Raw genomic sequence first — 13,374 nt, 5'->3', positions numbered from 1 at the left:
TGACGCTATTGGAGCAATATTGGGTTTATTTTATGCCATTTAGGTGCCGCTCTCAGGCCCCTCATTTCGGGTGCTGGAGGTGAGCCCTCCTGGGCGGTGTCGGCAGCATTTTGCCAACACTTCCATTGTATTTGTGTTCTGTGCCGAAAAGTGAATGTGTCCCTCCGCGAGCGCCGTAGGGTTTGCAGCGCGTGCGCGTTTCGTCGGGAGAAGCTGGTTTGTCCTTCCGCACTTGCTGTAGGTTCCCGGCTCTCCCGACGTTGCCACCGCCTTTGTGAAGAGGCGAAAGCGGAGCTGGGCGCGGAGTCTCCGAGCGGCAGTCTAAGCGGAGAGAGGCCGCGCTGTCAGGTTAGCGCCGTCCCCGACGCGTCCTGAGGGAGAGGAGCGCCCCGTAGCCTCGGAACCAGCCACTGCCCACCACCGCGCCCCTAGCCTGCGCCAGCGGCAGAGAGGGGTCGGGGGCCCCTTGCCCCCACACCCAGTGCCGCCCAGGGGAGGAGAAGCTACCCCCACACCCGGCACCGCCGGCAGTGGGGAGAGGGGGAGCAGGTTCCTCCGTGGGACTGTGAGGGGCGGGGCGGCCCCATACTCTGGGCAGTTGAAGGCGATGGGCCCGGGCACTGGGGTGGTGGGGAGAGAAAGCCCCGGCTCAGGCGGAGATGCCAGGTCCCTCGGTTGCCTTGTGTTGTGGGGAAGGGACCCTGGGCTGAAGCACCCCGCCCCCGGTTGCTGTAATGAGCGAGCCCAGGCATCCCGGTGGCGTCTCCGTCCAGCCCTAAGGGCTCCGGGGTGCACCGATGCAGTCACCTTTGGGTGACACCACGACTCTGTGCAGCAGCAACAACACAGCCACCGTGTCCGAGTATCCCCTCGAGCTCTCCCTCATCCGTTGTTCGCTTATCCCCGCTGTCACAGCTCCTTTCAGGCGTCTCTGGTTTACTCTGAGGCTGTTTGCAGCTGATGATAACGTACCGGGTCAGGAAGACGCACCTAATCAGATCAGTTTTTCATCTTTTTCCAGTTGTAGCAGTGCTGTGAAGCTGGCTTTCTGTATTGGAGCCACCACATGTTATATAATTTGTGCTTTGTAAATTTAGTATTAAACTTCCATTTCCTTTATTTAAAAACTAAACAAAAATATGGAGTGATAGTATTTATCTCTGAAGTTGTTTTGGTGATCTTAAAAACAAATCTATTGACAATTTTATGTTTAAAATATATAAACATCAACATTTATATTTGGACAAAATAAATGAAATTTCTGGTATGTTTCTTTTCTCATGCACATATGCATGTATGTGAAAAAAGAAACAGCTATCAATTAATTGTTTAGGGCTTTTAGCTTCCTCATCTTTGGAAAGCACTGCTTGTGCAAACGTGCACAAGTGCATAACTTCACGCACTTGAATAGTTCCATTACTTGGGCTTAAAGTTAAGCACGTGCATCACTGTTAGCAGGATCGGGGTTTAAGGGCATTCACAGCTCCTCTTGTTCACTGTAGAACTTTGGATTTATGTTGCATCAGCAAATTTGATCTCTTATTCTTCCACCCCATATGCATACAACTCTTCTGATCGGTATTATAATTTTTTGGTATCTTTGTTTAATGAGAATGAACTCTCCACTTCTACCAACCTGTTTAATTTGGGAAATCTTGCTGTCTGCCCAGTAGAACATATAATTGACCATGCATTTCTGAATCCACCTGTGTCTGTATCTTTCTTTTGAAAAATACACTGGAATCCGTGACAGTAAACACTAGACAAAAAAAAAAAAAGAAAAACCTTGAGTAATCTACATTTTATGTAGTTCAAATTGTGTTCTCTAATAAATTATACTTACCTTGCTTTTTAATTCATAATAAAGTTGGCATTCCTGCTATGATTCAGAATATAGATTTAATACAGCTACATACTGCAGATTCAGAATATAGATTTAATACAGCTACATACTGCAGAATACACTGTTAAACTGCAACATTTAAAATGAACTAAAATACAAAAGCAGTTCCGTTTTTGTTGATATTCTCCTTCCTACTGTCCTATGCCGGGATCCTGAGTTTAGTTGACGCATTGTAGGATTAGAGGCTCTAACCTTTGGTAGCCAGCAGGATATGGTGAGTGGGAGAGATCTGGATATGATATAATAAATGTTTAGGTGGCTCCTTAAGGCTTTGTTTCACAGCTTTGTATTTTGTAGGCCAGATAAGTATATTTTATCAAACTGACTAATTTTTTGAAAAATCATGGAAATCCACTCTGTTAAAAATACTTCACTGTCTGTATTATATGACTTGTTTAATAATCACTTCATGTTGATCAGGATTCCAGCCATGTCTGACAAAAGTGAATTGAAGGCAGAGTTAGAGCGCAAAAAGCAACGCTTGGCGCAAATCAGAGAGGAGAAGAAAAGAAAGGAGGAAGAAAGAAAGAAAAAGGAAGTAAGACCCTAAATGTTATCAACAAGAAAATTATAAAATATTTGCTTATGTCCTGTAACTTGTCTTGCACTTAGTAATTTATCAGTTTGCTTCATGTTACTTAGAGGTATGCTGTCAAGTAGGGTAGGACTAAAACTTAAATGTGCAGTTTTGTTTTTAAGGGGGACTAACACCAGTTTTGAATAGAAATATTTCGATGAGAGTGTTTTTCTTCCCTGTGCGTTGTTAGAAATCCAAACATAATAGCATTATACTAGTGCATGAGAAACAGAAATTTGAAGTGATTAGTGAGATCTCCTTGTAGAAAGTAAACAAACTGCATAAACTGTGAAGTTTTTTTTTTTTAAAAGTACTTTCTTAAATGTAGTTCTCAACATGTCCCTCAGTAATGACTATCAGTGCTGTCAGTGGCCTAGTAGAATATTATGCCATTAGCCAACTCTAATCTTCAACCTGCATTTTCAAGTCAAAACAATAATCAGGTCATATCCACCTACTTTGCATGTTAGAAGATAGCCAAGAAATTGCTTAAGTGCACAGTTGGCAGTTATACTCTAGAGCCTTCTGCTGCAAACTTCTGCACATTGGCACACATTCAACAAAGCACTTAAGTATGTACTTTGATTAAGCATATGTTTAAATGCTTTGCTGAACTGGGGCCTGTGTTCATGTCTTTTCTGCACTTAAGTTATGGGCTGTTAAGAATCTTAAAACAGCACATTACTGAACACGCCAGAAGCATGATTCATATGTAAAGAAAAGACAGAGAAATATCTCGCAATATAATCCATGTCCCAGTGATCACAGAAAAGTGTATTGCTAATTTGCACTTTCCAGGAATCATGTGTTGATAATATTTTGGCTTGTTATAATTGGGAACTCCTTGATTTAGGAGAAATCATACAACGATTTGAAAATATTACATGTATCCAAGAGAGGAATAGGCATTTATCTTTAACCATTACATAGTGAGAAAATTGACTTATCTAGGTTTTTCCACCTATTCAAAAGATTCCTGTTGGATGACCAGTTCATCTTTACAAAAAAGAATGATAGTGACAGAGTGCCAATGATTGAGATAAATTTATTGTGTGGTATGAGCAACTTGAATTTGAATCATATTTCTTCAAGTTATCAGAGGGGTAGCCGTGTTAGTCTAGATCTGTAAAAGCAGCAAAGAGTCCTTTGGCACCTTATACCGAACAGACGTTTTGGAGCATGAGCATCCGACGAAGTGAGTATTCTCCCACGAAAGCTCATGCTCCAAACGTCTGTATTTTTCTTTATAAAAGTTACTGCCATTCTAGAGGTTTTCCAGACATTATCTCGTTAAGGAACATAGAAAGAGCTCTTTGACTTTCCCTGCAAAAAGGAGCTTGAGGATTGCTAGATCAGATTTTTCCAAGCTCTACTCATGATATTTATTTGCTAAGCACAGAAAAATGAATACTGAAAAATAACTAAATGTTTTCTCACATATGAAACCACAAAATGTTTTACACCAACTATATATTGTTTCATAAAGGTTGTCTATTCCCAAAATTTTTTTAGACTGATCAGAAGAAGGAAGCTCTTCCTGTACAAGAAGAGTCTGACCTTGAAAAGAAAAGAAGAGAAGCTGAAGCATTGCTTCAAAGCATGGGATTAACACCAGATTCTCCTATAGGTAAGAATAATACCAGTTAAATGTTTCATCTCTCATATCCTACATTAAGAATATAGCATTTGTATTAGAAGCATGAAAATTAAATGACTGACTCAGTAGTTCTAGACTGTTTGTGTCTCTTGTCTTTGGTGAACAAATCGTGCCATTTGTCATAAGTGTCAATCCTAAATGATGTGCCTCAGTGCACACAATTAAATGCTCGATCTCTCTTCTTTTACAAAATATTGCTAGTAAAACGTTTAACTCTGCTAATCTGCTCAATATTTAAGACCATCTCTGAGAACTAGGATCTGAATTTAAAGTATCTTTGGCACATATTAAATAAAATTGAGGAATATGTTGAAAGTAAGTTTCCTTCAGAGCATAAACAAAAGTAAATGACTGGGAATCTGTTTTGGTCTGCATTAAATAACATACTTTTTTGTTTTCCTCCTATTTTCCCTGAACAGCACATTGGTATTTTGTCCTCTGTCATCAGGCAGGGTTTTAGCTAGAAATTGTGCACTTCTCCGTAATCACTGACCTTAATTACTATACATTATCAGTAATGCATCAGTTTGTGCATTTGTTCTGTTTCTACTACTTAACTTCCCCCTTCCACCAACACAATCTTATGGGTGTTGGATTGAGGTTCACTTAATCAGCAGATGGGTCTAACAAATATTTATTAAGGAAAAACAGAGTAGTGATCAGTTACAAGTGGGAAGTTCATCAGGACGATCTCATCAGTCTCTTCCAGGACCGAACAATACAGCAGCCTCCCTTTGTCACAAACTTATTTATAACTTTTGATTCTATTTTCTTATACATATGTACTAGTCTCTCATTTCCATGTTAACTCTCTTCCCTGTCCGTACAAGTTTAGTGTTAAATCAGACCGGTCTTTTCTAACTTTAGTTATTTTATCTTGATTACGCTGCAATTTCTTACACATATGTAACACTAAACATGATTAGTCTGCAATTTCTTACACGTACACAGTTCTGCTTATGTTGTTAAATGTTATCAGAACAGTGTGTTAAAATCCACAACAGTCTTCTCTCAGGCCTAAAGGTGCTTTCACTTCCAATAATGGGGGTAACAGCAAGGTCAAATGTAAGTGTTAACTGTCTAGGAAAATATACTTGTTCTTAATTTATTCTTTCCCCGTTTTAGCCTCAGATCCTACCCCATTCTTGGATAGGTTTGTATATCAGGTATGTCTGATTGCTCAGACTTTGGCTTTCCTTAGTCAGTCTTTCTTTCTGAAAAAAAAGATCAGACTGGAGAAGTATTTTTAAACTCCATCCTGAATCTCAGATACTTCTATCATCACTAGTTTTTGACCACCCAGGATTTCAAGTTATCCTTTTGATTTGGGCTAGCACTCTGAATCTTGTCTTGCAAGTAAGAAGCAGTGTGGTAGTTGCTTTTCCATTATGGATAAGATCCTTCTGACTACCTGTTGCATCTGGTCTTGAAACTATCCCTATGTATTTTGAAAGCGACCATGGGGATGCCATTAAAAACATTCTTATTCCATAAGTTTCAGCAATGATCTACAATGGCTTGTGAGGGTAGAATCCTCTCTCTTAAATCATTACTCTGGCAATTGTACTCCACTGATGTTTGAGTGTGCCTATGTCTGCCATTCAGAGTTTTGGCATCTTTAGCAGTAAAATATGTTACAAACGATCCATTCCTCTCCGGGTATTTTTGGTAGACTAAAATTTTGAACATTTCCATATAGGAGAAATAAAGGCTTGATAGTTTTGCTGAACTAATATGGAAGACTCTTTCAGAAGTCCACAAGCACATGCTTACTAGCTGTCTGTAAAAGTCTGAAAGCCATGAACTGGTACATCTCTATAAAACAAATCTGTGGGTTTATAATGTGTAACTGTTCATGGAAAATTGTCTGAAATTCCATGCCCTAACAAAATTGGTACTCTTCAGGCAGGGAACCATATGTCCAAAGCCTGGACCTTGCTTGCATGTGACAGTGGAGAATGCTCCCTTTCAGTGGCTATATTTAACTTCAAGTAGTAGCTTTGATCAAGCTCTAACTCAGGTTTCATTAAGTTTCTTCAAAGGAAAGAGTTGTATTGGAAAAATGTATGAAGTAAACACTTATTGATAGTTTTTCCTTTCTGTGGACTTCCAATAAGGTTGTTTTCCTATATCACATATTGCCTTAATGATAATATGGGATTCCACTTTTAAGAACTCATCCTCTGATCCAGGTTTTCTTAAATACCACCATATCCCTGATGTAAGAAGACATACTTGTAGTAGGAAGAGAGCCTGAGATATAAGCCCTTGTGTTAGAGGTCTGATATGAGGCCTGAGTAGAGCTTTGCTAATATAAAGCAAAGTTAGCAAAAGTTAGGCTGTGAGCAAACGTCAGGTTCACAGAATCTGGCAAGAACAGGGCTGATATTGGAAAAACACACATTGCATAAGTACTCTGTGCCTAGCACTTCTTAGAAAACACATTTCAGAAGAGTGGTACCAAAACATCCTGATATCAAGGATGGTACAAAAATATTTTCCAAGGTTAACAGGAACATGCTGACCCCTCCTAAAAGACAAGGTCAGGATAACAGAGTGATAGAGATGTTTAAATCGAATCAACATGCACAAGGAGATGGGTGATAACTAGCCACATTGGGGCAGTAACTATTTATCTCATGGGGACAGTACATAATTTGTTTGTATCAGGGTATAAAGAGGAGGAGAGTGTCTTGGTCCAGCCGAGGCGGGAATGGAAAGTTCTGCCATTCACAGAGCTGCGTCCATTGTCACAGGCATACATGTCTTAGTATCCTCGTTCTATTACTGGTGCTTTGTCGACAATAAACCTGGCCTGGTGTCTTTGTACCTTAACGGATCTTGTGGTCATTGGTTCGCTCAAGGTTTGATGTGCCGGCTGTCTGTGTAGACCTAGAGCGCGCGTGCACACACACACACACACACCCCTCTCTGAACATCTAACAATAATACCTACTTAGTGAAACACAAAACTGCTTCAAGAAATCATTAAAACTTATTTGGAGTGTCTCATAAGATAATTACATTTGCATTAAATAGACATTGTCCCCACCAAGGGGGCGACTTCCTTCTTGGAAATGACATGCTCCACAAGGGGTATTGCAGGCTAAACTTGAGTGCTTTAGAAATAATAAGGATTCTGTGCACAAATTTTTTTCTCAACAGTTGTCTGATCTGCACTTCCCATTAGCCCACTTAACAACTAGGAAGAGTGTGCAAGTTTTAGTCTAGTAACAGTAGACCTCAAACTTCTTCACTGCATGTTAATATTTGTAGTATTGATTATGAATAAAGTAGTGTAGAAGGAGATCTGGTAAATCATGGTATTATCTGAAAATCTGTTTGCTAGATATATATGCTAAATGATAGACTATTATAAGTTGCCTTTTGATAAATCCATATAAAAGGACTAGTTCTTGTCAATTCCTTTTACATTTTGCCTAATTTTAGTCTGCCTTCTACTCATATTACATTATTTTAGATCTGCTTTTACCAGAGGTCTATTGGAGAGCTCTAAATGTAATTTCCTCTTCAAGAAAAGCATTTTGTGGGAGGAGCAAATTTAGGTTTGTTTGTTTGTTTGTTTTTTTACTAGGCAGAACATCAGAAATAAGAATTATTTTCCAAAACACTGGATTAGATCTGCCATTTACTTTGGTGATGAGAATCTGTTTCTTTAGCATATACATGTTGTACTAAAGTAAAATCACTCAGCTATGCTGTACATAGCAGTTTTTTAAAAAAATGGAAACTTCATACAAATGTAAATAAACTGGGAGGCACAGAGTGGGTACTCAGGCTGACACTAGTCTTTCCTTTCCACCTATATAGTGCTGTCTCTGTTTTAAAAAATAATAATTCTGGTGCAAATAGGATTTAATAAAGATAGAACTTTGATTAAATACGTGTGTGGTCTTCTGTTGAACAAGAGATTGCTTTTAAAAAAAAAAAAAAGCATTCTAACTTTAGTGTATGTTAGAGGGTCAAAATCTGTCTGACTCTCACTCCATGTAGTTTCAATGTAAATTGGGGCAGAATTTGGTGTAAAAAATCAGGGAGTCTTCAAATGATTGTTTTCATTGGTTAATTACTTTCATGGCAGTGATCATAGAATCACAGAAACGTGGGACTGGAAGGGACCTCAATAGATCATCTAGTCCAGACTCCCTGCACTGAGAGGATTATTATCGTAAATATTATCTAGGTCATCCCAGACAGGTGTTTGTCTGACCTGTTCTTAAAAGTCTCCAGTGATGGAGATTCCACAACTTCCTTAGATAATTTGTTATAGTGCTTAACTACCCTTACTCTTAGGAAGTTTTTCCTAACATCTAACCTAAATATCCCTTGCTGTGGTTTAAGCCCAATTACTACTTGTCCTGTCCTCCATGGATGAGAAGAACCGTTTATCACTCTATTTGTAACAAACTTTTACATACTTGAGGACTGTTATCATGCCCTCTCTCATCTTCTCTTCTCCCACTAAACAAACCCAGTTTTTTGCAATCTTTCCACCTGGCTCACGTTTTCTAGACCTTTAATCATCTTTGTTGCTCTCCTTTGGATTTTCTCCAATTTGTTCACATCTTTCTTGAAGTGTGGTAGCCTGATCTGGACAGGGTACTCCAGCTGAGGCCTTATCAGTGCTGAGTAGAATGGAAGAATTACTTGTCATGTCATGCCTGCAGCACTCGTCCTAATACATTCCAGAATTATGTTAACTTTTTTTGCAACGATCTTGCATTGTTGACTCTCATTTAACTTGTGATCCACTATAACTCACCCCCCTCCATCCTTTTCTGCAATACTCCTTCCTAGGCAGTCGTTTCCCATTTTGTATTTGTGGAGTTGTTTGAAAAATTACTTCTTACATGTTGTACTTTGCATTTGTCCTTACTGAATTTCATCCTATTTGTTTCATACCATTTCTCCAGTTTGTCAAGATCATTTTGAATTCTAATCCTGTCCTTCAAACCACTTGCAACTCCTCCCAGCTTAGTAGCATCTGTAAACTTTATAATTGTACTCTTCCATTATCCAAATAATTTATGAAGATACTGAACAGAACTGCTTCCAGGACAGATCCCTAAGGAACCCCCTTTCTGCGTTCTTCTGGCTTGATTAAACCATTGATAACTACTCTATCATTTTCCAAACAGTTGTGCACTCACCTTATATCAGGTTCATCTAGGCTATATTTCCTTATTTTGCTTATGAAAACATCATGCAAGACAGTACCAAAAACTTAAGTAAAGTTGAGATATATCACATCTACTGCTTCCATTCTATATCCACAAGACTTATGTCAAAGAAGGATATTGGGTTGATTTGACATGATTTGTTCTTGATAAATCCATGTTGACTGTTAGTTATCAGATTTTTTTCTAAATGCTTACAGACTGTTTGATCATTTGCTCCATTAACTTTACAGGTACCAAAGTAAAGCTAACTGGTCTAGAATTCTCTAGGTGGTCTTTTTTTCCCCTTTTTATAAATAGTTACTATATTTGCCTTTTTCCAGTCCTCTGAGATCTCTCCCATCCTCCACAGATCCTAGCTCATTTACACTTATGTTCCCAATGTTAGCTTTTTTGGTGAAAAACTGAAATAAAAAAAGGCATTTAATGCTTCATCCATTGCTACGTTTTCTGTTACTTTCCCTCTATTGAGTAATGGGCCTATTCTGTCTTTGGTCTTCCTCTTCTAATGTATTTGTAAAATGTTTTCCTATTACCCTTTGAGTCTAACCTCATTTTTGGCTTTGGCCTTTCTGATTTTGTCCCTACATATGTGTTTGTTTTCTTACTTTCATCCTTTTGTAATTTGACCCAGTTTCCACTTTGTGACTCTCTTTGAATTTCAGGTAATTGAAGGTCTCCTGATTAAGCCAGGATGTTCTCTTACCATACTTCTTGTCTTTCCTACACATTGAGATAGCTTGCTCTTGTGTCCTTAACAATATCTTTTTTTTTAAAAATCTTCCAACTTTCCTCAACTTTTTTCCCTTAAACTTGCTTTCCATAGGATCTTCCCTACCTGTTCTGAGTTTATTCAGGTCCATTATCTTTATCCTGCTATATTCTCTCTTACTGTTCCTTAGAATCATGAATTGTATCATTTCATGATCACGTTCACTCAAGCCGCCTTCCATCTTCAAATTCTCCTTCATGTTTGTCAGAATTAAATCTCAAATAGCTTCTTCCTTGTAGTCACTTTGACCATGTTCTGTAATAAAAAGTTGTCTCCATTGCATTCCAAGAACTTGTCAGATAATCTGTGCCCTGCTGTGTTATTTTCCCAACAGATGTCTAGGTGGTTGAAGATCCATGTCACCATCAAGTCCTGTACTTTGGATGATTTTGTTAGTTTAAAAAAGCCTCATCCAACTCTTCTTCCTGGTTACGTGGTCTATAGTGGACTTGTACTATAACATCATCCTTGTTTTTTACCCCTTTTATTTTTATTCAGAGACTTTCAACAGGTCTGCCTCCCACTTCTATCTCAATCTCAATGCAAGTGTATACATCTTTCATGTACAAAGCAACCCCTTCTCTCTGTTTCCCTGCCTGTGCTTCCTGAACAAGATGTACCCTTTTATATCGATATTCCAGTCACATGAAGTATCCCACTAAGTCTCTGTGATACATAGTATGTTGTAATTGTGGTTATTCAATAGTATTTCTAGTTTATTCCCCATACTACTTCCATTAATGTACAGATATCTAAGATGTTGATTAGATTTTCCCTTCTATATTTCCTCGTCTCCTGCATCCCTGCTATGATTTCCTATGTGCCCTCCAGATTCCGACCCTTCATCTAGGTCTCCATGTTTTGGACTTACTGTGGATTTTTGTTTCCTGCTCCCTTTGAACGTAGTTTAAAGCACTCCTCAGTAGGTTAGCCAGTCTATATCCAAAGATACTCTTTCCCTTTCTTGATAGGAGGACCATCTTTCTGCTCAGCAGTCCTTCTTGGAACAGCATCCTATGGTCAGGGAAGTCCAAAGTGCTCCTGGCAACTGTGACCGAACAGCTCTGCATTCATCCCAGGATATGTGTGTGTCTGTCTGTCTCTCTCTCTGCTTGGGTCCCTACCCTTGACGAGAAGGATTGATGACACCGCCACCTGTGCCCCCAGCTCCCTCACCCTCACTTCCAGAGGCCTGTAGTCATGTCTGATCTGCTCAGGGTTATATCTCACCACCAGGTGGTTTTCTCTGAGGACTGTTAGCCACATTCCTTCCAGCCTTGGGGATATGTGGCGTTTCCTCCTCTGTCTTTGGTGGAAATTCCTCATCCCTCATTGCCAGGGTAGAGAACTAGGTTTTGTTTTTGTTTTGGTTTTGGTTTGGTTTTGTTTGGTTTTTTGTTTGGTTTTGATCTCTATGGAGGGTGGGTTGGGAGCAGAAGTAGCCAGCATCCAGTTTCCTCCTCCCCTGGGCTACCATGGTGCCACTGCAGGCCGCTCCAGATGGATTGCTTCCTCAGTCTTGGAGGTCTCCATGTGTATATTTTCAGTCACTTGCAACCTAGCCACCTCCTCCTGTAGTTCTCCCACCTGCTTCCTGAGGGATTCTACCAGTAGGAAACTCTCACACTGGATGATCTTCCTAGCCTGGCTTTCTGCGATGTAGACTACAGGTCACAGTCTCTGCAAATCCACACCAAGACCTGTGTAGAGTAATCTGTGATTGGGTTCTCTGTCTGGACCCAGGAGCAGTGTTGGCATTGGCAATGTGACCTTTTTGAACCATGCCCCCTCGTTAATGCACAGGGGAAGGGTGATCAAGAATGATTCAGGATCAAGGGACAGGAGGCTAGAGCCTTGCTAGCGCACACTCAGTTAGCTGGCCTCTGGCCCCCACTCCCACACAATCCCACACAGATCATGCTGTAAACTTTAAGCAAGCCAAAAGAAAAATGAAACAGAAACAAAAACTCACTCACCCCAAGAATTAGTGTTCACTCCTTCAGCAGGGCATCTCCCTCTCAGATTCCCCCATTTACAGCCCCCTGTTCAGTAACAGTCATATTATGTGTGGGTTTTTTTGTTTTGTTTTGTTATTGCTACTCTTACCTTTTTTGTATCTGATTCTTTCGTGATATATGAAAAAGAAATCCTGGAAAGTCAGTCATTTGTTCTCATCTTTTCTTCCTTTGGATTTTTTTGGAGGGAGTGTGGGGAAGAGCTGCTCTGCTCTGGAGCATAAATATACACAATTTTAAGTTGCAGTATACATAAGTATGTCACAGTTCAGTGTTTGAGCTCTAACTAATAGATATGAAGTATCAGTCACTGGATTGCATATTATTATGGCCCCTATTGAATTCATGGTCCATTTTGGTCAATTTCAAAATCCTCGGAATTTAAAATTAGTCAATTTCATGGTTTCAGATGTTTTTAGACCAGTAATTTCATGGTGTTGTAGGGGTCCTGACTCAAAAAGGGTCGTGGGGGGTTGCAAAGTGGTCACAGGATTACTACTGTTGCTTCTGCGCTTCAGCTGGGCTACCATCTGATCTTCCCCCTCTCGCAAGAGCAGCTGTGCAGGGGAAGAAGAAGTACCATCCCTCCCCAGTCCTGTCAGGACTAGCAACTGGCACCACCGGTGGTGCATGATAGGAGCCCTTGGGTGGGGCACCCTCAGCCCTGCCCCTCTTTTACTCCCCTCCAATAGCTAGATTTCACAGAGGAGAATTGATTTCATGGTCCGTGACACATTTATCACAGCCGTGTATTTAACACAGTCTGAGCATTGTGATCCCTTAGCTCTGTTTTCAGGTCTTAACTGTATAATTTAGTAAAAGCAGAACAATTTTCATTCATGCTTGTCTGTTTTTTATGTTAATTGCCTTTTTTAATTGAACAAGTTAGTGATAAAATCATGCAGTACTAGCTGGAATAGAGGGTTGTCAGCAGTCATTCTATAAATTATCCAGCAGATGGCAGTGACTACCTAGTAAAAGTATACCTGTAAAAAGAGCTAGCTACCAACTCTACCTGTAATTTTTCCCTGTTTCAGGAGGAAAGGAAGGGGGGAGGGTTGTTTTTTGTTGGTTGGTTTTTTGGGGTTTTTTTTCTTTAACTCCGAGTTTAGGGGAGAACCACAGCTTTGGGTGTCTGTGTGCATTACTGAAAAATAGAACGTGCAAAGAACCTTGAAGCATTATTAGGCTGTGGAAATAGGTATAAAGCTGGGTTAGACCTTTCTTACAAATCATAATTTCTAGAGTAGGC

General features: G+C 39.9%; 1 protein-coding gene across 4 annotated transcripts in view; it reads left to right on the top strand.

Annotated features, from left to right (window-relative positions):
• The window catches only part of DYNC1I2 (dynein cytoplasmic 1 intermediate chain 2), a 49,042-nt gene continuing 35,668 nt past the window's right edge, over positions 1-13,374 (top strand). Inside the window, exons 1-3 of one of the 4 annotated variants that reach the window (XM_050916720.1) lie at positions 1-348; positions 2,324-2,441; positions 3,993-4,107. In XM_050916720.1, coding sequence (XP_050772677.1) covers positions 2,334-2,441; positions 3,993-4,107 — 223 coding nt within the window. In that variant the 5' untranslated portion in view covers positions 1-348; positions 2,324-2,333. The remainder of the gene's footprint in view (positions 349-2,323; positions 2,442-3,992; positions 4,108-13,374) is intronic. The other 3 variants (XM_050916721.1, XM_050916722.1, XM_050916723.1) reach the window with 3 other exon arrangements.

The sequence above is a fragment of the Gopherus flavomarginatus genome, chromosome 10, assembly GCF_025201925.1.
Source record: "Gopherus flavomarginatus isolate rGopFla2 chromosome 10, rGopFla2.mat.asm, whole genome shotgun sequence".
NCBI lineage: Eukaryota > Metazoa > Chordata > Testudines > Testudinidae > Gopherus > Gopherus flavomarginatus.
The sequence above is the reverse complement of the archived record's forward strand: the minus strand, read 5'-3'. Positions and strand labels throughout refer to the sequence as shown.